Source organism: Triturus cristatus, chromosome 3_1 (genome assembly GCF_964204655.1).
Source record: "Triturus cristatus chromosome 3_1, aTriCri1.1, whole genome shotgun sequence".
In the NCBI taxonomy this organism is placed as follows: domain Eukaryota; kingdom Metazoa; phylum Chordata; class Amphibia; order Caudata; family Salamandridae; genus Triturus; species Triturus cristatus.
Window position 1 is genome coordinate 737,855,209 of NC_140583.1, and position 27,515 is coordinate 737,882,723.

Below are 27,515 nucleotides of genomic sequence, written 5' to 3' on the forward strand. Positions count from 1 at the left end.
GGACCTACGTGGGTCCCTGTAGCGGACTCCATCGCGGTTGGCCTGAACTTGTGACTTTGTCCTTCTCCGGGGTGACCAGATATCAGCAAAAGCACCTTGTGCTATTTAGCACTATATATCTCAAGTTCTGCTAATCAGATTTTTGTCTTTTTGTTCTTGTTGTATTTTTTAAACCAACTTCTTTTGTTCTACCCTGGTATGGAATATTTTTGTGTAGTATTTTCACTGTTTTAATGGCTGACGTTTTGCACAAATACTTGACACATTGCCTCTAAATTAAGTATGACAACTCAGTGCCAATCTACCAGAGGGTGAGCATATGTTAATTTAGGGTTTGCTTGTGACGTACCCTGACTATGATTGTGGTTACTGCTTGTCCAGGGCTTATACCCCAGTCAACCAGGAACCCAATTTCTAACAATCAGTAATTAGGAAACCATACAATAAGCACAATTATGTAATCCTGAAGTGTGATAGAATTCTATAACGAATAAAGGGGCATATCAGCAACAACCGGCGATAATTATCACTAAGCGCACTTAGCGCTAGCATAATTATCGCCGGCTAGCATGGATTTTTATCGCTGAGATAGTGTGCTGTTAGCAACACTTATCTCAAAAGCGATAAAAATCGTCACGCTAACTGCCCAATGTGAGATTATCGCTGGAAACCCAGCGATAATCTCACCCAATGTGGCGTTAGGTTGTTGATAGGGTCCCACAAACTTAGCCATGACATCCACCTTCCATAGGATATCGTGGCTAAGTCAGTCCTGAAGCAGGCGTAAGGATAGTAGTGATAACAGGGGTTATCGCTACTTTTCTTGCCGCTATGCTTCATAGCGTGGGGCTTGATGATAGGACAAATGTCGCTTAGCGACATTTCTCCTGTCATGTCAGGTCGGGAACGCCCACTTTGCATCTCATTAGAGATGCAAAGCTGGGCGTTAAGAATTCCTATGCTAACGCAAGATTTCACGCATTAGCGTGAGCTTGTTAATTAGGCGATAAAATTATCGCCGCTTTTCGGTCGAAAACGGCCGCAAAAGCAGTGATAATTCTATCGACTCGCCTTGCTGATATGCCCCCAAGACACTTTCCTTAGTTATGCACAAAGTATTAATATTCACTGAAACTTGATTTGTACACATTATTGTTTATGCGGTGTATAGCTTTTATTGCCAGTAAAAATGCATGTCTATGAAAATTTAGTGCCCATTTCAGAGGACAGTGCACTAGTACACCAGTGCTCCAAAATGCACACTGACTGCGTACCACACCCTTACTATGCTTGTGCTGGACAGGCATGAGGCATTTGCTGCATTTTGTTTTGTGTGACACTTAGATTTTTCACAATCCCAATGACATCAGTGATATAAAATTATTGGTAGCACCCGCACTCACTCTAACAATTGTTACAGAGTCACTGCCCTGAGGTAGATTTGAACTTCACTCATTTCCACAATCTATTCATTGCAATTAGTGTTCTTGGACAATAAGAGTTGTGTAAGTGATGGGGGAATGATGGGGGTCAACATGTTTCCTCCAAAAATGGCCAGAAAACGTGGTCTAAAATTACAGTTAATCTATGTCTTAAAACAAACCAGAATCTTCTTTAAGGATTAGTATCCCATTATGTTTCTGGATTCTAATAACACTTGACCAATCACATCTCTTTCACCTGCATTAATGTCAATTGCTACTATCCTTCTTAGATGTGTTTTTTGCCACCTTTGATCCCACGGAACCAGGGGTAGCAAGATTCACTTACTCCTTATTGGCTCCCTATAGTTCTACTGCCAAATGATCCATTATGCTAAATAGATGTCCTACTGCCATTTATCTACTGCCATTTGACGTTCTCAGTGGCTGATTCAGATGTTTTGGTAATTTGTAGGTGACCAACATGCAAAACCCAAGGCTTTGTGATCTCTTGTCACACTGGAAACCTACCTTAGCCTGGGGATCACAGCCCTCTGCTGCCAAGTTGATATGAGCCATTCAGCGATAAAGGTTCCTTGTGAGACTCATGTAGGAGCCCTCCCCTCTGCCCGGGTGTCAGCCGTTCCACGTGACTGTGCCAGGTTGCCAAGCTATAATAAGGGACAACAGTGCCAAGGATAGTCATTATTCCAGGACGATTTCAAGAGTGCCGGTGTTCCGACAAAAATGGGAGTATGCCAGGGTGTGCAGCTGTGCATACTACTTCTGATCTTCAGCTGTAGGAGCAGGAATCAGCAGCTGCATAGAGGTGAGTATACGCCCTGGCAGAAGGTCCAGTACTGCCCCTACCCTCATTGGACAGGTGGGTCAGAATGCTCAGGTGTTTTATTGGGTTCATTGTATTGTTCTGAGGTTTCATTTGGAATCTTGAACCTAAAGTGGATGTTCAAAGGCAAACTATGTCTATTGAAACCAGCTTTTAACTTGATTTCAAGCGCTATTTCTTTGATGAAGGGCAGTGGAGAATCATACAGGGCCAAATGGAAACAATATAGCCACTTTTCAAAGGTAAAACACCATCCATGTGGCTAGTTTTCAGTCTCACTAGGTGGTGGCTTTTCCTAAATAAAGTGTCAAATAATGCCTGTACTCATGTTCGGTGTGGTGCATCTGAAGCTGTAAAGGAGATGTCTCACTGCAAAATGAAATGAATAGAATATGGGAAGACAGCCTGATACCTTTCTCAATAATAAAAAAAAACATAATTACATTTGTACATTGTCTGATTGAGAGATCTGTTTTGCCTAAAAGTTAGACCATAAGTGCTGTTTTGTTGTCATTAGTTAAAAAATGATGAAGCTCTGCATAGCTTCTAAATGGAATTTTGTATGTATCTGGCCGAGGGCATAATAGTGCATAATCTCTGGTTTTTACCGAGTAGCTGGCAAAACAGTGCATAATATCTGCTACATAGCCAGCGTCCGGCTAAGCATCTGAAAATTCATTGTTCATCTGGCCACAGGCTAAATTGTAGAGATGATGTACTATTAACCGACGGCAGGATAAATAGTATGAAGAAGGTCTTTATTTTGCTGGACAAAAGAAAAAATAGACTCAAGTTAGTGGTAGAGTGGAGGACATCTTGTAATTGGGATGCAGCATGTGTGATGTTTTTAAAGTAAGTGCACATGCAAAAGTACAATAATATGTACAAAGATAAGTGCATGAATTAAGCTAAGCTGTTTACATATGAAAAAAGTACAATTAATTTTGAGTTAAACCATTTATGTTTTTTAATATTAAAATAGGAAATGTAGGAGTCAAAACTTTTGTTTCGGGAGCTTCAGGATTTGGCACACAAATATTTTGTGCTACAGTCTAAAAGTATTTGGCTACCTACGAAGGATGATGAGTGCGTTTTTCTTCACTTATGAGAATAGATCGGTTACTTAATATTTATGATTACTTTTGGGAGTGAGGCTAATTTTGGTCTTCTCGTGATAGGCCTTGTGCTAGTTTTCTGCTTCTTTTAGGAGGATTGTACTTGCTTAGTATTTCAAACCTGGCAACACAGCAGCCTTTGATAAGCAACAGCAAACATGGAATGGAGAGAGATAAGTGGTATCTGGGCTACAGAGAGAGGGGCACTCACAGTGGGCAGTTAACGCTTGGGAGCACAGTGCATTTTTGGGACTCATGCAGGAGGTGAATTGAGTGAGACAAATTAACAGGGCTTCTGTGGAATGGGTAAGTGAAAGCAGGCAAGGGAGAAGTGCCTATTTACTCAGCTATACCAAAGGGGATGATGGACGGAGCGTTTGAGCAAATCAAACACTCACCTCCAGTAAACTGATCTGGATTTAATCCACCATCATTCTTTAGCTCACTCCACCACCCCAGGTCAGACATGGCCATATGCAAATCAGTCTGACCCTGTGCCTCATGGGAACAGTCATGCCTGAATTGCCAAGCCATTTCTTCCCTGGACCGCAAACAAGCATCCTGGGACCGGTTTTGGGTTCATAACCCTCATCAGCCAGGCTATCTTGAATCCAGTGGCAAAGTGAGCAAGGGACTCACGTCTGGGAATACCCTGCCAACTTAGGACGAATAAAGCAATACCAAAGGGGATGATGGACGGAGCGTTTGAGCAAATCAAACACTCACCCCCAGTCAACTGATCTGGGTTTAATCCATCATCATTCTTTAGCTCACTCCACCACCCCAGTTCAGACATGGTCATATGCAAATCAGTATGACCCTGTGCTTTATGGGAACAGTCCTACCCGAATTGCCAAGCCATGTCTTCCCTGGATCAGAAACAAGCATCCTGGGACCGGTTTCGGGTTCATAACCCTCATCAGCCAGGCTATCTTGAATCCAGTGGCAAAGTGAGCAAGGGACCAACGTCTGGGCATACACTGCCAACTTTGGGCAAATAAAGCGATACCAAAGGGGATGATGGACGGAGCGTTTGAGCAAATCAAACACTCACCCACAGTCAACTGATCTGGGTTTAATCCATCATCATTCTTTAGCTCACTCCACCACCCCAGTTCAGACATGGCCATATGCAAATCAGTCTGACCCTGTGCCTCATGGGAACAATCCTGCCCGAATTGCCAAGCCATGTCTTCCATGGACCGGAAACATGCATCCTGGGACCGGTTTCGGATTCATAACCCTCATCAGCCAGGCTATCTTGAATCCAGTGGCAAAGTGAGCAAGGGACCCACGTCTGGGCATACCCTGCCAAGCTTTTCTGGCTGAAGAGGGGTGAAAGGATGCTTGTTTCTAGTCCAGGGAGGACCTGGCTTAGCAGTTCGGGCTAGACTGTTCCCATGAGGCACAGGGTCAAGACTGATTTGCATATGGCTGGGTTCAAACTGGAACGGCATGGTGAGCAAAAAAACGATGGATTTAGGCCCAGATCTCTGTACGGGGGTGAATGTATGACATTGTTCTGCATTCTGTCCATCAACTCTTGTTTTTGCATTTGTCACCCTGAGTGGGAAGGGTATGCCCAGACATGGGTCCCTTGCTCTCCATGCCACTGGAATCAAGCTATTCTGGCTGAAGAGGAGTGAAACCCCGAAACCGGTCCTAGGATGCTTGTTTCCAGTCCAGGGAGGAACTGGCTTGGCAGTTCAGACTGGACTGTTCCCATGAGGCACAGGGTCAAGACTGATTTGCATATGGCTGGGTTCAAACTGGAACGGCATGGTGAGCAAAAAAACTATGGATTTAGGCCCAGATCTCTGTACTGGGGTGAATGTATGACATTGTTCTGCATTCGGTCCATCAACTGTTGTTTCCGCATTTGTCACCCTGAGTGGGAAGGGTATGCTCAGACGTGGGTCCCTTGCTCTCCATGCCACTGAAATCAAGCTATTCTGGCTGAAGAGGGGTGAAAACCCCGAAACCGGTCCTATAATGCTTGTTTACAGTCCAGGGAGGCTTGGCAGTTCGGGCTGGACTGTTCCCAAGAGGCACAGGGTGAAGACTGATTTGCATATGGCTGGGTTCAAACTGGAACGGCATGGCGAGCAAAAAAACAATGGATTTAGGCCCAGATCTCCGTACTGGGGTGAATGTATGACATTGTTCTGCATTCTGTCCATCAACTGTTGTTTTTGTATTTACTCAGCTGGCTGCTGAATTCACAGACTACTGCCTCAGCGGAGTGGGTTTCAGGCATAGATGCTTATTGTTCCCATGTCATGAGTGGCCCCTACAGCCCCACTGACATTTTAGCCACTGGCACAATGTATCTTTGGAAGGGTAGTTTCATATTTACTATGCTAAGCAGTGTTCTAAGTGGAACAGGCTCTACTGAGATCTAACTTCTGTCCTTGGCAGTGCTGACTCAGTAAAGAAATATTGAAGCTCAAAAAATAATCTGAGTGACAGGCTTGGAGGCTATCCTTGACTAAAGTCGCTGTGGAGAGGGCCTGGGGAAGGAAGTAGGAGGACAGAAGGAAGAAGGAGTAGGACTAGTAGGAGGAGGAGGTTTGCCAGTTGAAAGAAAATGACCAAGAGGTAGACAACTAAGAGGGCTAGCACAAGGAGCGCCACAAGGACCAGGGCAAAAATAGTCAGGCCCAGGGAGCAAATCCAGGAAGACCAAGGTTACCAATCCCAGAGGGGTCAATGAACAATAGGAGGAACAAGGCAAGACAAAACAGGACTGGGGTGCAGGGAGCAGGGTGACAAGAATCAGAAGGACCAGGAGGGTGTAGAACAGAGGGTAAGGACCCAGTGGAGAAGGACCCCTCCTACCAGGGGTAGAAGGAACAAAAGGCCCTAGGCCATAAGGACAGGGAGGGCTAGGAGGGCCCAAGCACAACGACCAGGACAAGAACAATGAGGATGACCATTTCGAAGAGTAGCCAAATTCAGAAGGGCAGACCAAAGAGGAACAGTACCAGGAGACCAAAGAAAAGAACAAACGGTCCACACAAGCAAATGGACAAGGACCAGAAAAACCACGACCGCAAAGGACCAGGACTAGCAGGACCAGGAGACCCTAGATCAGCAGGACTAGAGCAAAATAAATAATCAGGATGTCCAGGCCCAGTGGAACTAGTATCAGAAGGTCCATGAGACTCAGAATCAGGGGTACCGTAAACCTCAGTGACGAGGATTACATGAACCACGGTGACTCACAACATGAGAACTAGGAGGACCAGTGCCACACGGATGACGAAGACCAGAACAGAAAAACCATTAGTAGCAAGACCATGATAGAGGGGATCAGGGTCATATGGATTCCAACAAGATCAAACAGGCAATCCAGGAGACATGAGGACTAGTAGGACTATGATGGGGCAGAAGGATCAGGAGACTAGGAGGGATACAAAAACCAAGACCAGTGGGACCAGCATCAAAAGACCCAAAATAGGTGGACTCGACACATTAGAATCAGAACTAAGATCAACACTACATGGACCAGGGGGCCAGAAACAGAAATATTAGGACAGATGGCTGACAATTTATGGAGGGAAGGATAAAAAGGTCCAGAACTGGAAGGTTGTGAAGCAAGACACCCACAATCCAGATGACTAGGGGCAGAATTGCATAGGAATAATGGCCAGGAAGTACAGTGCCAGGAAGTTCTAAAGCTAGCATGAACTGGAGGTCAAGGAACATCAGAACTAGGAAAGACTAGAATGATCTATGGTTGGCCAGGGCATGTTTTTGCAAAAGCACGAGGACATGCAGCAGGAGGACAGGGGCGAGGAGGAACAGGACCACACCAAAAAGGACTATGAAGATCAGGACGAGGAGGGCAATGACCAGTGGACCAGGAGACTGGGATAAGCAGGACAGGGACTAGGAAGGGCAGCGGGACCAGTACAAAGGGCACCCACAAGACCAGAGTAAGGAGGATTAAGTGAACAAAAAGGTTAATGACCAGTCGGATCGGAAACAGGGATTAGAGTACCAAGGCTTGGATTATCAAGTGGGGCAGAGCAATCATCGCAGGTCGCAAGACCAGGTTCAGGAGGATTGAATGCAAGAAAGCCATCCTGAGTTTGGAAGACAAAGGGGACTGGACAGTGGCCGACAGGACCAAGTGACTAGGCTCTGGAGGACCCGAAGAAGGATTACCTGGATAAAGAGGGCCAGTATCAATGACGGCAGTACCAGTATGACTGAGAAAAATGAACTGATCCAGGGGGACTAGGGCAACTCAAACCAGTAGGACAAAGGCTACCAGGCCAGGACTTGCAAGGCCAGATGGACCAAGCAGACAACTAGGACCAGGACCTATGGTACCAGGCCTAGGAGGTTTAGGGGAAGAGGACCTGGACAAAGCGACCAGGGTCGAGAGGACCAAAAAGGAAAAGGGCCGAATAGTCCAAGACTGGGGGAACCAAGAACATCCGCAATGGCAAAATGACAAGGTGTACGATAACCAACACAATGGCACAAAAAAGACCAGGACAAAGATGAAGGAGACCAAGATGTGACTGATGGATCTGGCTGAGGAGAACAAGGCTAATGAGAACCCAAACTAAAAGGACCAAGACCAAAAATATCAGGGTCAATAAGCACAGAATCTCTGTTAACTATGAAAAACAAGACGGGGAGGACCATGGACAGGAGTACCATGGAGGTGAGACCAAGGATACAGGCAACCAGGAGATCTAAAAGGGCCAATAAACAAAGGGCCATGGTGGCAAGGAAGATCTGGACCCGGAGCATTGGGACCAGAAGGACCATTGTGAGGAGGAAAAGGAGGATCAGGACCAGAGATATCAGGACCAGGATGACCACAGCCATTAAGACCTGGCCACAGGGCTAGGAACAGGATAGCCAAAAAGATGAGGAATAGGAAGGTCATGCCCAGGACGATCAGAACATGGAGGACCATGGTCTATTGGTTACACACAAAGGAGCAGGAGGGTCAGAACCAGATCTAGGAAGATTAAGAAGATTATGGGCATGAAAATTATGACCAGTAGACCAGGGGACCAGAATAAGTAAGAAAGTTGTGTGAGCCAATACCAAAGATACCAGGAGGGCCAGAGCCAGAAATTCCAGGAGTAGGTGAAGGAGAATTAGAAGGATTAGGATGAAGAGGACCAGGAAAACACCTAGGTGGGAACTTATGAGAAGGCCTAGTGTGCCAAGTGGAGGAGAACACCAAATAGAGCAGCAAGACCAAGACCTGGGGATAGTGGGACTAGGTTGAGAAAGATCAGGAAGACCAGAACATCAATTGCCAGAAAGACCAAGGACATGGATGACCAGGAAGACCAGGACCAAAATGGCCAGGCTCAGATGGACCTAAACAAAGATAACTATGAACAAGAGGGCTCAGACCAGTGCTTGCAGTAGTTCAGTTCAAATTCTTTATTTCGATGGTTAAAAAATCATCATAAAAAGTACATATTTAAAAATACACAACATATACAATTATACATTTCATTAGTATAAAATTAACCATCAACCGAACTGTTACAATTCATATAAGTGCGAGAGGGGAATTAGTCTCTAGTGCTCCTTAGTCTTACTGCAGCTTTCAAAAAGCTTATCACTGAACATAGCGTATACATATCATTTGCTCTTTGAAAGAACAACAAGGCTACCTTCGCATGTCGAAATTTTCCACGTTTTAAAATATCAATTAAAAACATGCGTCTAGGAAGACAATAAAATGGGCACAATAATACAAAATGAAGGGTGTCCTGCGGAGACAAATTGTTGCAGCCGCAGGCACCCTTCTGCTCAATAGTCGCAGTAAAACCCGATGGGTAAGATAAAATATTATGCAAAAAATTGAGCCTAAAACGACACATTAAAAATCTATCCTGTTGATTATGCAAGAGAAATAGATAGGGTTCCATACCCACTGTCTCTTTAACTAAACAATGCGCTACCACTGAGCGTTTCAATGTGAAAGCTTTAGTCTCCCTGAGGGATTCCATTTTATCCAGCAACAGACTTTTAATTTGTATTTTACTATTTCTTGAAATTAGAGCAGGGGTACTGAAAAGTGTGTGCTGGCCTACAGATTTTAAAGTTACTTTAACATATTTCAGCCATGGGATTGACATTCCTTCATCCCTTTGTAAGCAATCATTAAGAATTTCCTTGCTTAGCTCAGCATCCGGGTTTGCCCAGATGCTGAGCCAAGCCAAAACTGGTTTAATTTTGACCAAATCAGCAATGTATGGGATACCAAGTTCAGAATGTGCGATTTCGGCTGGTATCGCGTGTGGGATCTTCAGGATCCTACGAATAAATTTATCTTCTTCCAATTGTAGCTGTTTAACATCCCTGAAGCCCCACACCTCTGCTCCATATACCGCTTTAGCTATACTTATTGAATTATATAGGGTCATAATTTGCTCGGGGGACCAGCAGCCTAATCTTTGTGCAAAATTCATAATTGCACCACATGACGAAACTAGTTTGGAGCAGCGTTCCTCCAACAACTTATCAAATTGAATTTTGCAGTCGAACAGTAGGCCTAGATACGGGAAGGTAGTTACTATATCCATGACATGGGTCCCAATATTGAACATCGGTTTTTTAGCCGTTTTTTTGCCTGCGATCAATGCAAAGGATTTACTCAGATAGACAGATAGATCTAATTTTTCCATAAAGTCTACAAATCCATTAATCAATATTTGAAGACTTCGCGGTGTCCTAGCAAGGAGAACCGCGTCATCCGCATGTAGGAGGACTGGTATTTGGCGCTTTCCTACCCTAGGACAATCGGCTGCCTTCGCTATGAGGGTTGACTCCAGGTCGTTTATATATAGTGAGAATAGGAAGGGGGCAAGAATGCATCCCTGCCTTACTCCACTGGAACATGGGAAGGAATCAGTTTGCCCCCCCTCCATACTATAGCGAACCCTCGCTGTAGTGTTCCAGTGTAGCTCTCTCAGAATGTTTATCAAACCCTGATCAATCCCCAAGGAAGTCATCATTTCCCAAAGCTTACTTCTATTCACATTGTCGAAGGCCGCTGCTAAGTCCATAAATCCCATGTAAATGGTCCCATTACTTGCACTAGTATATTTAGCGACCAGTAAATATAAATTTAAGCATTGATCACTGGTTGATTTTCCTGCTCTGAAGCCATACTGGGTATCAACTATTGTGCGCTGCTCTTCTGTCCAGGCCATTAAACGATTTAAAACCACCCGCCCCAGTATTTTAGCCGAAACATCAATCAATGATATAGGTCTATAGCATTGGGGGTTGTCCTTGTTTCCTTTTTTAAAAATAGGAACTATTAAGGCAGTAGACCATGACCTCGGGAGTCCTGTTTTAATGGCTGCGTTTAGCACTCTCATTAAAATTGGTGCCCACAAATCGACATTACTTTTATACAGATCTGGGGGAGTGCCATCAGGCCCAGGTGCTTTGTTTGGTGTTAATCCAATAATTGCTTGCGTGATCTCAGTGAGTGTAAAATCCTGCGCCTCATTCCTATTACCAACCCATTCCCCTTCTTGTTTACAAACCTTGGAATGATTGTAAAGTTTCTCAAAATGAGCTACCCATTGCTGTGGGAGGATATTTGTGCGGATATTTGTGCTGAGGACCGGTGTGTTACAATCATAAAAAGAGGGCCTATTTATAATCTTCCAGAATTCAGTGAAATCTCTGTTTTCGCCCGCCTCTCTTAAATCAGCCCATAATTCAGCTTTTAAGGTGGTTTTCCTTTCTTTGATCTTAGTTCTATAGATTTTCCTATACTTTGCCACCTCCACTATGTCCCTCGGATTAACCTTAAGACTTGACTTTAAATTTCTTAGTGCTCGTGCACAGTTTACGTCAAACCATCTTGGGTGAGTCACTGGTTTTCTGGGACCTTTTGTCAACAATAGTTTTCCAGCGCATTTAGTTAGCTCCCTGAAAGCGGCAACTAGGTCACCTCCCTCTATTTGGAGATCTAAACACTCCTCAAGCCACTTTTTCCCCTTTTGCACCAGTGCGGTATAAAATTCAGGGGCATTGATTTTTGTCCATTTTAAACGCCTACCCTGGTCGGTAGGTTGTAAAATGCTATCCAGCTGTTTATTCATTTTAATATAATCCTTATACGGTATTTCTATAGCCAGAGGGTTATGATCGCTAAAGGCACTCCATTTAGTGATTACCTTCCCAATCCGGTATTTAGCAAAGGTGGATATAAAGATTTAGTCTATAATAGACGAACATCCCCTTCCTTTAAAAGTCGGTATCAGGGTGCCCTCTGGTTCTGGAATTACCAGATCAATAGTGTGTGCTAGTGAGTGACTCCCTAGTATTTTTGTTATTAATATACCCTCAGATGTGTGCTCCAAATGTGGGCCCTTTTTAAGTGGGCAAAGATCCCAGTGGGTAGTTACCGGTATCAACCGTGAGCAAAGATGACAATTTAGATCCCCCATTAAAAGGACGAATAATTTTTATCCACCTTTTCTTAGATCAGATTCCTGTTTTAGTCTAAGATCTAATTCCTCCAGCACGGCATTAGTGCCACTTCCTGGGCCAGGGTTATAAAAGTTAAATAATTGTACCCTCAACCCCTGTCCCTGGAAGGTTACTGCTTGCAAGTTGTCTGAGGACCAAGGTGAGACAGTCCATCTCCCCTTTAAATTGACATCAGCGTATATTATTAGGCCTCCCTTCGCTCTACCAGCCCTACTCTCCTGAGCTGGTACAAAGAAGGACATATACCCCTCTAAATGATGATTATCGGGCTCAACTACCCATGTCTCCTGTAAAGCTATTATATGGGAGTCCCTTAGTTGATTCCTCCACTCTATATTGCTTATTTTTCCAGCTAGGCCTGCGATGTTCCAAGATGTTATTTTCACCCTTGCCCCCTGTGTCCCGGACAGCCTTCGACCATGAGTATCTAATTCATGTACCTCCCTCCTTCCTAGTGGTAGTTCTTGCCTCTCCCCAATCTGGCTTTGCGGGCCAATTTCTGGGTGATTCGATGTGTGCCTTCCCTCTGAGGTTAATTCATTTATTTCCGTAGATGCCCTTATTTTCTTCCCTGCCCAACCTACCTCTGAATTCGTTAGTCAATCATTTCCATCCAGCGATTGAAGGGGACTAAATCTATTCTCCCACTGCGGACCATTCAAATTTAATAGTGATAGAGAACTGTATTCATATTTCCTTCTCCAGTCTCCATCTGTTCCTCCTCCCTTCCTGCCTAAATTGTGACCCTGAGGGAACATAAGGCCATGTCTGGGATAAAAATAGGCCAGAGGCATAGTTTGAATAGTACTGGTTGCATTTTTGTTATTGTTTCCCAGTATATACTCCACCAGCTTTGGGTTCCTAAAATTTGCAATAATGCAATCCCCTTCAATGTCCTTTCCTCTGTTTCCCAACCATGGTACTCTTCTTACATGGATGATTTCTCCCCTTTCCCTCCCTTGGAGAGGTCTGTGTATATTTAACCAGTATATAATCTTGTTTTTTAACTCTAGGTGTGTCTCCCTTTGACCCTCCCTGAGTTCAGGAACCCTGGCAAAAATCACAACATAGGGACTTACTTCGGGGGGTAGATTTACTCCAGGGGGGGAGGGTGGATTTTTCCCTTACTATCAGGGACTTTCTGCCATGCATCCACCTGCTCATGGGACACAACCTTCCCTGGCTTTATCTGTAATCTCCTCGGCTGATCTTTATTTATGGGGTGACCATCTTTCGTACTTTCAGGGCGGCATCTATCCTGTGATTGGTCTACTCTTGTGGGTGGATCATGAACCTGTGCGGTAATGCATAGCTCATTTCTGGTGCCAATGTTTTCCATAGGTAGTGGCCTTAGGGGGGGAATTACAGTTGAGGTTAAATTTCCAATAGGGTTAGAGTTGCTTTCCTTCAGCTTTGCCTGTTTATAAAGCTCATTAGTAATTTTATCTAGTTTACTATAGAGTGGTTTTATTTGGGCAGTAATGAAGGTTTCTAGATGTTTTTGCAAATCGGCTAAAACTGGTTATAGCCATCATGGTGGACTTAATGGAGTTGGTGTATCTACTTCTATGAGCTCTTCCTCCATTGGTTGTTTCTTCCCACCCTTATTGGGGGGTTTTGGCTTCCTTGCTTGCGTGATCTTGGAACCTCTTTTGGGCAACCTATGCTTAATTAAATTAGGTCTTTTTGTTATCTTATCAATAGGTGAATCGACCTCTATTAGCTGCTGGCCACAAGGTAAATTCCCAATTGAAATGTCCGGGCTATTATCCAGCAGGCTATCACAAAGGTTTACTTGTGGGGCTTGCATGGGACTACTGTGTGTTTGTAAATGGGAATTTTGCGTGGGGGTCATTGATAGGCGTCTCTGGGTACGTTCAATTTCCCCGTTTACTGCTCCAATGACCTTACGTAACATTAGATCTATGGCCGTTGGGGGTGCAGAGTGCCCAACAAGAGTATCTGTGTTAAGTTGGCTATTTGTCGTAATCAACGGGGTGCTTGCTTTACGCTTGGTTGATCTAGTTTTTGGTTTAGTAGCCATGATGCTCTTTCTGTTGACAACCCACTTTTCCCCCACTATGATCGCGACTGAGTGGCCAAATATTTATCAAAAATTGTTACTCAGCAATTATCTACTCACAGTATCAATGCACCTCATGTATATCCGTTACAGTATTACTCAATATACTTCATAACCACCACAATAACCAACACATGAATACTGCATAGGCCAAACACCACTACCACTTTAACTATTTTGCCACAGAGCACTGAGCACTTATATGCGAGGCAACTCCAATACCCAAATTTTTCAACAATAGTGAATGGAAGTGGCCCAGCCCGGCCTCCTTGTGCTTCTGAGGGCCATAGAGGGCCCGTCCTTTGCCCGGGCTTAGCCCGGCGCCGCCCGCGCGCCGTCCCGCGACGCGGGAGGAAGGTTTACTTTTGTAGCGCCTGCGGGCGCGAAATCCGTCGCTTCCGCTTCCGGCCAAGGGATCGTGGGAGGTGTAGTCCTTTCCTCCCCCCACACAGCGGCCGCGCTGTCCTGCGGCGGCGGGAGGGAGAAAGAGCGAGCAGCAGGGAACTCAGCAGCCCACAGGGATCAAATGAGCACAGGTACGTTCGTCACCGTTAGTCCGTTAGTCCGTTAGTGGCAAGTACCAGAAGGACCATGAGGAAAAGGCACAGGAGGATATCCCTTGATCCAGAACTCCAGTGAAATAAAAGAAAATGTAAAAGATATTTTCTCTCACATTATTGTGTTCCAGAGATTATTGCTGCAGGAGTTGCAGGAGCGTTGCCTAACCTGGGGAACCCAAGGGTGCACCACCCTATAGTCACACTTACTCCAAAGGACGGACACCACCTGAAGTACCGTGTTGTTCCCTTTGCTGATCTTACATTCTTTTGATTTTACATGAGTTCTGGATTCAGGGATATCAGACAATATCAGTTCCTTGACTATCCCATATCGGACTGTAGGATGAACTAAAAACAACCTCTAATGATGAGATATCCTATCAGAAGATCCAATAATAAAATTAGGTTAGACTAGCCCAGGTAGCTTTAACAGTTTACATATTTACCTCTGGTTGATGTGGAGTAACAACTCCATGAATAAGAAACAAAAAACCCTCGCCTCCACGTACTGTGGTAAAACCCACCTTGGACTTATTTGAGTCCAGGTTGTGAGAAGCCCAATGATGAAGCATGCCACATTTCGGTATAGGTGAGGGCCTTAAAATTCCCAGAAATAACCATGTGTAAGGGAAAGTGAAATGCATCTATATGTAGCTGTATCTTTTTGATGTGTAGTCTGACAAGGGCACTAACTTCATGTCTGCATACATGAAGTCCATGTGGAAGGAGTGTGGGGTATCCTACAAGCTCTCCACACCCTACCGTTCCTAAACCGATGGGCTTCTTAAAAAGTTTAACAAGACCCTAGAAAGCATGATTATTGGCCTGCCTGAGCCCATTAAGCAGAAGTGGGACATCCTTTTGCCATGCCTGCTTTTTACCTACAGGGAGGTGCCAAAGAAAGGAGTTGGGTTTAGCCCATTTAAATTTCTGTATGGTCACCCTGTCAGGGGACCTCTTAATCTGGGAAATGAGGGGTGGGAAAAGCTCACAAGAAGCCACTCCAAGATGTGGTCCGCTACATGCTAGCCCTCAGGAACCAGATGGCCAAGTTCTGGAAGAAAGTTTCTACTGAGAACATGGAGGCGAGCCAGGAAGTAATGAAGCAGTGGTATGGCCAGACTGCTACCCTGGTAGAAATTTAACCTGGCCAGTGTGGGTGATAAAGCCAGTGGATTCAGGGCCCTCCAAGACTGTTGGACTGGGCCCGATGAGTTGATTCAGAGGCAGGGGGAGGCCCCTTCTTAGAGGAACTCAAGAAACCCCTTAAAAGTACTCCACATAAATCACATGAAATCCCACTATGAGAGGTTTGAGGCCACCATACTTTTGGTGGCAGAGGACGGGAGGAAGAGAAGAGTGAACCTCTCCCTGACCTCCTGTCATCCAAAGAAAAAGATGGGTCAGTGGAAGGTGTCAACCTCTTATCTTCCCTGACACCAGACCAGCAGAGAGGTTGTCTTCAGTTACTGGGACAGTTTTCCTCACTGTTTTCCCTCACTCCTGGGCTTACACACTTGTGCACCCATGCTATTGACCATGGGGACAGCCTGCTTGTCAAAAACAAAATATACAGACAAGGTGAGGGCCAGCATCAAGTAGGAAGTCTCTGAGATGCTGGAATCTGAAGTGATGGAGCACTCCATTAGTCCCTGATCCAGCCCTCTGTGCTGGTACCCAAATCTGCTCCACTGTGTACTGCCCCGAAACTCAGGCTCTGCATGGACTAAATGGGGCTCAACTCAGTCACAAAGACCCACCCCATCCCCAGAGATGATCAGCTCATTCACAGATTAGGGACAGCTATATTCTTGAGTACCTTTGACTGGACTTCCAGGTACAGGCAGACTGACCTAACCAAGGGGTCAAAGCAAGGTCAGTATTCTCCTCCCTAGAGGGCTGCTTCCAATTTAAGGTGGTACTATTTGGATTGAAGAATGTCCCTCCCAACTTCAAGTGAACCAGATCTAAGCTGGGATAGAGACATTCAGTGCTACTTACCTGGATGACATAGTTGTCTTCAACAGCAGCTGGGAACCTGTTTTCATCTGCAGGAAGTGCATCAGGCTCTGCAACAGGCTGGCCTGATTATCAAGCCAGGAAGTGGCAGGTAGGGTAGAGTTCTGTGGTGTACCTGGGACACCTTGTGGGCAAAATAGAGACCAACCTGGCCCGAGAGCCCCCAAAACCTAGACAGAAGTGAGGACCTTCCTGGGCCTCACTGGCTATTACCGGAGGTTTGTCAAGTGATATGGCACCATTGTTGACCGCTTAACTGAGGTGACTTCCAAGAAGCAGCCAAAGAAGGTGATCATGGTCATTTGCACAGACTGTGACATTTCCCAGGAGGTTATTGTGCAGAGCATGGCATAGGGCCAGCCTTAGAAAACAAACCTCTAAACTGACCTATATTCCTTTCCATGCGACCAATATTGGCTCAATATTGGCTGTTGTTTGAATCTCTCTTTTTTGTGTATGAGTGGAAGTGTGAATGAGTAAGTATGACTAGTGGGTAAGTTTTATGGATGGTGTTTGTGGGGTTTCCTATTTTATTCACACATGTATTGATATGTTTTGTTAGTTATTTCATTTTGATTTAATCAATGTTTTGTACATTACCTTGTCTGTGTATAAAGAACAACATGCAATAATCTGATTGATAACTCATAGCTCAAGAGATGGAATGATATGTGACTATAGCACATTAGGACTCTTGTAGCCATACAATTTCTTAGGTATTTAATTGATGTATTTATATGTATGTAAAAACACTGTAATTGGTTCTCTCTTTAAACTATGGAAAGGTAGAACAATTTTATCATATAAATAAAAAAAGTACAAAACAATTTTGTATAATGAAAAATAAAATACAATAAGACATTTTTTGGTGACCAATTATGTAACATGACATGATTTTGGGGAAGGGTCAGCTTTAAGCCAATATTGGCTGCATGAAAAGGAATATAGGTCATTTTAGAGGTTTGTTTTCTAAGTTTTTTGTTTCCCCCTCCTCTTAGACCTCAAATTATTTAGGGGGTATCTTTTTCTCTTGATAGGTCCAGCATTCTCACAGCTGAATGAGGAAGACATAGACCAACCTGTAGATTCCATTTCTAGGAAGCTACTTCCCAGGCAACATAGTTGTAGTGCTATTGAAATGGGCGCCTTTGCTCTGGTCTGGGCACTGAAGAAGCTGAGACCATACCTGTTTGGGACTCACTTCTGGATTCATAGAGACCACAGCCTCAGATCGTTCATGCAGATAAGGGTTGAGAATGCAAAACTGTTTAGGGGTCCATCTCCCTAGAGGGAATTGACATCATGGTGGAACGCCATCCTGGGTCAGACCACTCCAATGCTGATGGTCTGTCAAGTCTCTTCCACCTTAGTGATGATAACTCCCACAAGGATGGGTAGTTCTCCTTACTTTCAGCTGTGGGACACATGTTAGACCTATCAGCCTTAGTGTGATCGTCCCCCAAACTAGTTGCCCCTGCCCTCCACTTCTTGCTGACATTTGTTTTTGTAGGCCTTAGGTCTCTATGCACTTTTCCACTGCTTATAAGTGCTAAAGTGCTTGTGCTCACTCCATAAAACATGGTAAAACTGGCTTACATATGATTTGTAGATTTAATTTACTTATATGTCCCTTGTAGAGTTGTATACCACATACCCAGGGCCTGAAAAATAAATGCTGCTAGTGGACCTGAAGCACATATTGTGCCACCCACAGAAGTAGCCCCTTAAAACCTGTCCAAGGACTGCCATGCAGCCTGCATGCAGTTTTAAACTGCCAATTCAACTTGGCAATATAACCCCCTTGCCAAGCCATAGCTCACCTTTTATTGCATATAATACACCCATAAGCAAAGCCTTAGGTAGCCCATAGGGCAGGGTGCATTGTAATGAAAAGATTGGACATATATTTTTAAGGTTTACATGTCTTGTTAGTGAAAAAGTCTTAGAATAATACTGGGCTGCATTATTATATGTTATGTTTGGTCTCTAAAGAATTGTAACTTAAAATCCTCTCCAAACCTCGCTGTCCTCCAGGCTCACAAAAGCAAAAAGAACAAATGATGGACGGCATGCTGAACAAATCAAACTTTCATCCCTGTCATAGATCTGGGTTTAATCCGTCATTTTTTGGCTCACGGTGCCACCCTAGTTTGGACCAACCCATATGCAAATCAGTCTTTACCCTGCTTCCCAGGGGAACAGTCCAGCCGGAACTGCCAGGCCAGGTCCTCCCTGGACTGGAAACAAGCATCCTGGGACCAGTTTCGGCTATCATCCCTCATCAGCCAGGCTAGCTTGAAGCTGGTGGCATAGTGAGCAAAAGGCCCCATGTCTGGGCATACCCTTCCCACTAAGGGAGAATAAAGCAAAAGGAACAAATGAGGGACAGAATGCTGAACAATGCACATATTCACCCCCAGTCACAAAGATCTAGGTTAATTCATTGTTCTTTTGCTCACCACGCCACCCCAGTTTGGACCATGGTATATGCAAATCAGTCTTGACCCTGCTCCTCATGGGAACAGTCCAGCCAAACTGCCAGGCCAGGTCCTCCTGGACTGTTCCCATGGGGAGCAGGGTCAAGACTGAGTTGCATATGGCTGGGTCCAATCTGGAATGGTGTGGTGTTGGAACTGGCACTTCTGGTTGGCTGAAGCGATGCCCCAGCTCGGCAGAGCCCACCACTCCTGTCAAGGCTTCCCACATACCCTAGGGCCACTCTGGCGGTCGGGGAGGCCCCCTCATTGTTGGCTCACAAGTAGGTGGTGCTAACCTGAGCAGGATTCATGATTGGCAGGTGAGTCCAGTGGGGGTACGGTCAGTGCTGTGTCCCACTACTAGCCAGTGCCATATCCGCCCTGGGTATTTGGTGTACACAGAACACTCACAGGGACAACACTTAACCCAATCATGTAGGCATCCTGTGATTAACCTGTGTAGGAAGGGTGCTTGTACCTTCCCACTGCAGTACAGTGGGAACGTGCCCAGAGTCCTAGGGTCACGAACAGAGAGCAAGCAAAGACTAGGAGGACAAAAAGCAAAAGGTTTTAGGGGAATTCCCTTAAGAAGGCCATGCCCGTCACATACCAAGTAAAAATAAATGATGGATTTAACCCAGATTTGTGACTGAGGGTGATCTGTTGATTAATTTCGCATTCCACTCATCATCTGTTCTTTTTTAATTTGCCGCCCTATGGAGGAAGGGTAAGCCTAGACGTGCTTTCCATGCCCGCCATGCCACTGGATTCAAGCTAGACTGGCTAATGAGGGGTCATATCCCAAAAACAATCCTACTATGCTTGTTTCTGGTCCGTGGAGAATCTGGCCTGACAGTTCAGTCTGGAATGTTCCCATGGGGATCAGGTTCAAGACTGATTTGCACATGGCTGGGTCCAATCTGGAATGGCGTCGCAAGCAAAAAAAATATGGATTTAACCCAGATCTGTGAGTGGGGGTGAATGTTTCATTTGTTCAGCATTCAGTCCATCATCTGTTACTTTTGCATTTGTCACTCTCCCTGTGTTTTTGGAACTCTGAAGACCATTCAGAGCTGTTTCAGCACGTCGTCCAGGCAGACCCATAAAACTATCCTCACACCGTGGGCTTCTTCCTTATTCCTGCCCAATCAGTCAACAGGAGATTTCGGCGGTGTTCCATCCATCATTTTCAGGACATCTACACACTTTGCTTCCGGTAAGCCACAAGGCCATGCAACACTATTATTCCATATCGATGCTTGCCCTGCGTAGGCCTCCTGTAACTATGTCCCTTATTCTCTTGTAGTAACTTCCTGAGAGTAAGGAATACATATTCCTTTTCTTGAACCACCTGGTTCAGCATGCACATTGTTTGCATGTAACCTCAGTACCTTCTCGTCTTTGGGTACCCTCCTTCCCTTAATGGTTTTCAATTTAGGATAACACAGATACACACCACCCTAAACTCCTCTCATTGCTTTTCTTTCCTTTCCATTTAGGAGTCCCTGCATTCCTAAAGTCCTTTTGAGACCCCTTAACCCTTTCCAGGGGTCAAAACATCATCGACCGATAATTGTAACAGACACACACCATATGTGTCTATTTTTAACTCTCTATGAGACTTATTTGTAACATTTTAAAGTTGTCTGTTACCACGAAAAAAGCCTTGCACATCTTCTGATTGTAGCCACACCAATAATGCTGCAGCTTTGACACTGGGAACACATTGCACTTAAATTACTGTGAATGTCCTGGATGGAGTACCAGGGGATCTTTTGAAAACCTGAAAAGACCCCTGGACCCCACTTATTACTTTGCATCTTAATATGGTAGATCGAGGCCTTATTCCTAAATCTTGGAAATAATCAGTGATTGTCCCTATTTTTTAAAAGGAAAATCAAGCGGACCTGGCATGCTATCGACCAATCTCGCTCATAGACCCTTAAGTGTAGGTCCTGCTCAATACGTTAATGGATTGGTCTTATAGCAAAGAAAACTTAACCACCATCCAGTATGGCTACAGAGCAGGGCATGGCACAGTGGAACAGAATCTGAATTTATATCTACTGATCGCTAAATGCACTGTTCCAAGGCAGGAGGACTTTCATGTGGCCTTCATGAGCCTCAGCATGGCATTCGACACAGTGGTTAGATCAAAACTCTGGGCCAAGCTGAGGGACATTGGGGTGGATGAGGCCCTCATAGCCTTTTACACGATTTGCACTCAGGAGTGGAAGCCTCTGTAAGATGCAGACCCAAAGGGGTTATGCAGATCACACTTTAAAAAATGTAGGGGTGTGAGGCAGGTTGTATCCTGGCCCGATGTTTTTTATTTTCTATATCAATCGATTAGAAGAGTTTTTAATGGATGGCTCTGGCATATATGTCCAGAAGGTAGGATCCAAATTGGTACCCGCATTATTGTACGTGGATGATTCAGTTCTAATTGCATGTGCACCTAATGGTCTGCAGCTTTTAATGGATCATTTTTATGATGATATGGATGCTTTGGGCCTGAAAAATAATTATTCTAAATCGTATTTGATGTCATTAGGGCCAGAGAAAATGAAATGCAGGTCTCACTATATTAAGGAACACCATCTCGAAAAACAGGACAAATTGTATTACCTTGGTATCTTGATAGATAGTAAAATAAAGTGGAATCCTTTGATAGCTACTCATGTCAAAATGTCATCAGGGTTGCCCATCGCATAGATGCTTTCTCTAGACGTTTAGGATACAGTCATTTTGAGTCTCGTTTACACTTATATAAAGCTAAGTGTATCCCGACTGTGGTGCCAATTCCGATCCGGTAAAAACCGGGTACGAACCGTCGGACGGAGCCTTTTCTCCGTCCGACTCGTACCCGGTGCGAAATCCATCCGAAAATGCAAGTACGATTCATACGGAAACACCATTTCCGTACGATTCGAACAAAACACCGACCGAACAGAAACTAAACACAATTCCGATCCTGAAAGGAGCCGACGTGACGTCGGTACGCATCCAGCCTACGTTTCACGAACCAGGAAGTACGATTCGAACCGACGTCATCCCGCACGGAAAATATTTACCGGCTGCCAAAAACTGCCGGGAAATCAGGACGACACACGCAAGGAGCAGCTGGACGCGACGAACAGACATGGACCCGAACCTACGTGCCATCCCTGCCCTCCTAGCAGTCCACCTGGCGTACAGGAACCGACGCAGACGCCGCAGAAGGTCAGCACAACAACCAGGGGCAAAGGGGGGGGCAGGGGCAGGACACACAACACCAACACATGGTACCAAATCACACATGGCCTGGACATACCTGACCATCAGGGCCTGGTCACTTCCAGGGGGTGGGGGCAAGGCCAGCAACGCAAGCGTCCGCCACAACGGAAGTGGATGGTCACGCGAACCGGTACGTACCCTACCCAGGCCGCAAGAGCGTGGGTACGGAACGTACCACGCGTCCCCCTACGTCACTCCAACAATAGCGGTACGGCCCGTACCCACGTCAGAAAGGCCTTGGTACAGCTCGTACCAGCATTGCTGGGGTCATGTAGGGGTACGCGTGGTACGACCCGTAGCCACGCCCCCAAGGCCTGTGTACGGTGCGGACCCCACGGCCCGCAACAATGGTGGGACGCACCGTACCCACACACCAAAGGCATGGGTACGGCCCGTACCCAGGCACGCAGAGCGTGGGCAGGGGTATGTACGGACCGTACCCCCACCCGTGGAAGTACGGCCCGTACCCCCACCCGTGCATGTACGCCCCGAACCCCCACTCGTGTATGTACGCCCCGAACCCCCACCCGTGTATGTACGCCCCGAACCGCCACCCGTGTATGTACGCACCCAAGCGCCACCCGTGCATGTACGCCCCGAACCCCCACCCCACCCTGGTATGTACGCCCCGAACCCCCAGCCGTGTATGTACGCACCAAACCCCCACCCGTGTATGTACGCACCAAACCACCACACCAGCCGTGTATGTACGCACCAAACCCCCACCCCAGCCGTGTATGTACGCACCGAACCACCACCCGTGTATGTACGCACCGAACCACCACCCGTGTATGTACGCCCCCGAACCCCCACCCCAGCAGAGTATGTACGCCCCGAACCCCCACCCGTGTATGTACGGACCGAACCCCCACCCCAGCCGTGTATGTACGCACCAAACCACCACCCGTGTATGTACGCCCCCTAACCCCCCCCAGCCGTGTATGTACGCACCGAACCACCAGCCGTGTATGTACGCACCAAACCACCACCCGTGTATGTACGCCCCCGAACCCCCCCCCAGCCGTGTATGTACGCACCGAACCACCAGCCGTGTATGTACGCACCAAACCCCCACCCGTGTATGTACGCACCTAACACCCACCCCAGCCGTGTATGTACGCACCGAACCACCACCCGTGTATGTACGGACCGAACCCCCACCCCAGCAGAGTATGTACGCCCCGTACTTGGACGCACCATACCCAAGTCCCGTACTTGTACATACACGGCTGGGGGGGGGTTCGGGGGCGTACATACACGGGTGGGTGTTCGGTGCGTACATACACGGCTGGGGTGGGGGTTTGGTGCGTACATACACGGCTGGGGGGGGGTTCGGGGGCGTACATACACGGCTGGTGGTTCGGTGCGTACATACACGGCTGGTGGTTCGGTGCGTACATACACGGCTGGGGGGGGTTCGGGGGCGTACATACACGGGTGGGTGTTTGGTGCGTACATACACGGCTGGTGGTTCGGTCCGTACATACACGGCTGGGGGGGGTTCGGGGGCGTACATACACGGCTGGTGGTTCGGTGCGTACATACAGGGCTGGGGGGGGGGTTTGGTGCGTACATACACGGCTGGTGGTTCGGTGCGTACATACACGGGTGGGGGTTCGGGGCGTACATACGCGGGCGGGGGGTGGTGGGGTGTTCGGCGCGTATGCGGGCACATGTCTCCATGGTTGCTATGGGAGTTCGGTTCGGACGGTGTTTTTTGCGTACGGTTGTGAAATGGGGAGGACGGGAGGGATCGTACTTGCGCAGTCGGACTTTATTTTTCCGCACGGTGGGTTTCTCGCCCGGGGACGTGTCGGTGACTTTTCCCGACCCGAGGACGTGTGGGGAAATCTTCCCAATGCGATTCGTATGGACTTTTTTCCGTTCGAATCGTACTTGGCAGTTTGTACGCTACTTTGACGATTCGGACGGAAAAAAATCCGGATACGAGTCGGACGGGGAATTTTTTTACCGGATCGGAATTGGCACCTGTGTCATTTGGGGCAGACGTCTGGGGATACAGGCCTTGTTCCCCAATACAAATAGCAGAACATAATTTTTTTGGGAGGATATTATGACTACCCCAATCTGTTTCCTCAGAGACCATCCATGAGGAGCTTGGGATTGGGTACATAGAGGACTTTATAAGATTACAACCTATATAATTATGGTTCTCTGTTTGGATAAAAAGTGATCTATATTTTATTAGGGACCTTTTAATGGACTGCATGAGAAGGGACCATTGCTTGCAGATACCATGCCTGAAGTATTTAAAGGCCACGTTTGAGATGCTGATTAAACCTCAATTGTATAGTGATCCTGGGGTGATCAAAAAAGACAGATTGTGCTTGGGTCAAGTCGGCCTTCACGGCACATAGGCAGGGGGGAAGGATAAAGGTGTCTTGAATAAAAGAACATGTATCCATCATAGGATGTTGTCGTCCCCGAGTAAACTAGAACTGTATCTTACGATAGATATGCCATTTTAGCACAGAAGACTTTTAACATATTTTCAGTTAAACATGTTTCCTCAACTCCTGGAGGGGTTGCATCAACCCTCTGATTCCCAAACCTGTTCAAGTGATATGGGTGCTGCACTAGACACTTTACATATTACTCTTATCTGTCCAAGGTTGGCAATTTTATGACATAAGTATATTCATCCCCTTCTTTTTCCCTTGAAATTTAGACAAGCTAAGCCAGCATTATTATATTTGCAGTTTTTAGAGAATTCTTTTGTATGTTATTATATCACATGTTTCTTAGCTGGTGTGTATCATGCTAATTTATGATTCTTAAATTGATAGGAAATATCTTTTTTCAATTAAATCTGTACTTTTCTGATTTGCTTTGTCAAATTGAATAAAGTTCATTTGATAATGATGATGAATACTGTGATTGTGTCATAGTTTCTCCGTCAGTCTTCGAGACCTGTTTCATATTTGCACAAATATAGATAAACCTTTAGTTTTTTCTTATAAGTGGTGGTTGTTTTGTCTTGTTTCATTTTGCTGTGTCATAACCATTTGTTTTGTCATTTCCGCTGACATATGCAAGACTGTTTTAGTCCAGTGATTTATATTATTTTTCTACATACAATACCTATATGAACCACTGTTGATTGATATTGTTGTATACCCAGGTTCTCATTGGTCTATGGGTTGCTCTTGTAGATAGTATTACTGTGAGAAAGTTTACATATTTTATTGTTCTAATCATTTGGTGCCTGCAGCCTTTGTCCTGTGTCACACAACTGTGATTACAGTGGCAATTGGCCTTTGTGTTTTCCTTTCAGAAAGTGGGGCAAAGAGATGCTAGGGTGTTGGCAGGATAGGCCATCCTGAAAGGATGGGAGGAGTTGAAACCGTTCCCTACCCCCCTTACATTTCAAAGGTGCTGCCTCAGCACACTCACAAAGAACTTCACAGAAGTCGTTTGCCACTCTAGACCTCTTGGAGTCTGGGTAGGGAGGAAGGAAATTCCAAAACTATCCGTGTGGGGGGCGGGGGGGGTGAAGCCCCAGACGTTTCTTCCACTTCAAAGCTGGCACTGTGTCTAAAAATAGGACCCTTAGACCCACTCTTCAATTCACTCCTAGACCTGCAGAGGGCCCCCAGAATGACTGCCATGTACCTCAGAGAACTGCCATTCTTCTATCAGAGGAATGCCCTGCTGCTTGAAGCTTGCTTTGTACCCTCAGAGGAGTGCCCTGCTGCTTGAAACCTGTCTTGCTGCTTGATCCAAGGACTACCAGAAAGACTCCAAGAGTCAGGTAGCTGATCTTCTGTTTTGAGCTATAGGGGCACAAGCTCCAGAGGCCTCCTTGCAACTAACCAGCTGACCTGCTGCACTGGACCTGCCTGACCTACAATTAGATCTACCTGAACCCTGCTGGCTTCTGCTGGAGTGAATCCCTGATCCCCAAGAGGGGCCTTCCCAGTCCTGGACATTTGGCTGCCATCAGTGAAGCTTTGCCTGTGAAAAAATGAAGAAATCCTGAAGATTTGGGCTTTTTGCAAACAGGCCTGTTTGCAACGAGATCTTGCCATCCATGACCACCGACAACATGATGCTCCAGTAAATCAAACTCTCTTCATTACAGATACTACAGATGATGACTGACGATGCGAGATCTGCACTTCGCACTACTATGCAGACAGCCCACGATGACCACCACTGTTAATCTCCAGCACCGACCATTCACAATGCTTGTCTGGATCTTCACGATACAGTGATGACCATCCACGTCTCTCAACCTGCCCTTCGCGATATAATGACAACCATTCGCAACGCTCTCCTCTCTCCTCGCAGCCTCCTCTTCATCAAACTGGACCATTTGCACTGGACAATGAGAAAGTAACTTTTGCAGTGGAACAAGCTTAGTCTGTGTATCTGGTCCTGCTCCAAGGCTGTCCACCTGAACTTATGATATTTCCCCGGTCAAGCACAGCAAGATGGCCACAAGTGGCACTTTGTGATTTTAGGCAGTATACTTACCTAAAACTTTTAAATTGATTGTCTCCAATTTTTGGCATTTTGGTTTCAAATTCCTTTTTACATTTAACTTTACTTTCCTAAATTGGCATGGCAGTTTCTTGTATTGGGTTTCCACTTTATTACTGTTTGAGTGTCACATATATACTTTACACATTGTGTCTAAGGTAAGAAATTAGGTTATTGGTTGATGAGGGTGATACATCTACTTAAACAACAACCACAGTCTTTGTCAGGAGGAACCACAAAAGCCACTAAATTAACCTGTGCTAAAGCCTCTGGCTGATTGGCAGTCAGGCTTCACTTAGAGGCATTGTGTAAAGCATTTATGTAACACACAAATAGTAATAAAGAGAAAACACAACACAAGAACATTTTCTAACCAATTTAGAAAAATAGGATATCTTTTGATAATAAAATGACACCAAATAAATTAAATCCAATCAGTAGAATCAGAGCTATGAAGTTTTAAAGTTTTTGGTGGAATCTAGCATCTAAATGATCAAAACGCCAACCCTTGGTGTCTGGTCATGCTAGACCAGGGCATAGTTAAATTTTTAGGCTGATCATGATGGAGCTCTGTTGGGATACCCGAGGTTGGAATAGGCCTGGTCTTGGCTTTCCTTTGGAATTTGAAGACATTTTGGGGAAAAGCCCAGGAGAAGGTAGAGGTCAGCAGGGAAAGGCAACTGTCTGTGTCCAAAGAGGAGTTGTCGTCTTCCGGCAG

The 27,515-nt window shown here is 45.7% G+C and overlaps 1 protein-coding gene across 1 annotated transcript in view; it reads left to right on the forward strand.

Annotated features, from left to right (window-relative positions):
- Positions 1–2,168: 2,168 nt before the first annotated feature.
- LOC146860897 (uncharacterized) overlaps positions 2,169–27,515 on the forward strand; it is a 1,545,865-nt gene continuing 1,520,518 nt past the window's right edge. Inside the window, exon 1 of the mRNA XM_085646178.1 lies at positions 2,169–2,250. Within this exon, the coding sequence (XP_085502304.1) occupies positions 2,169–2,250 (82 nt within the window). The remainder of the gene's footprint in view (positions 2,251–27,515) is intronic.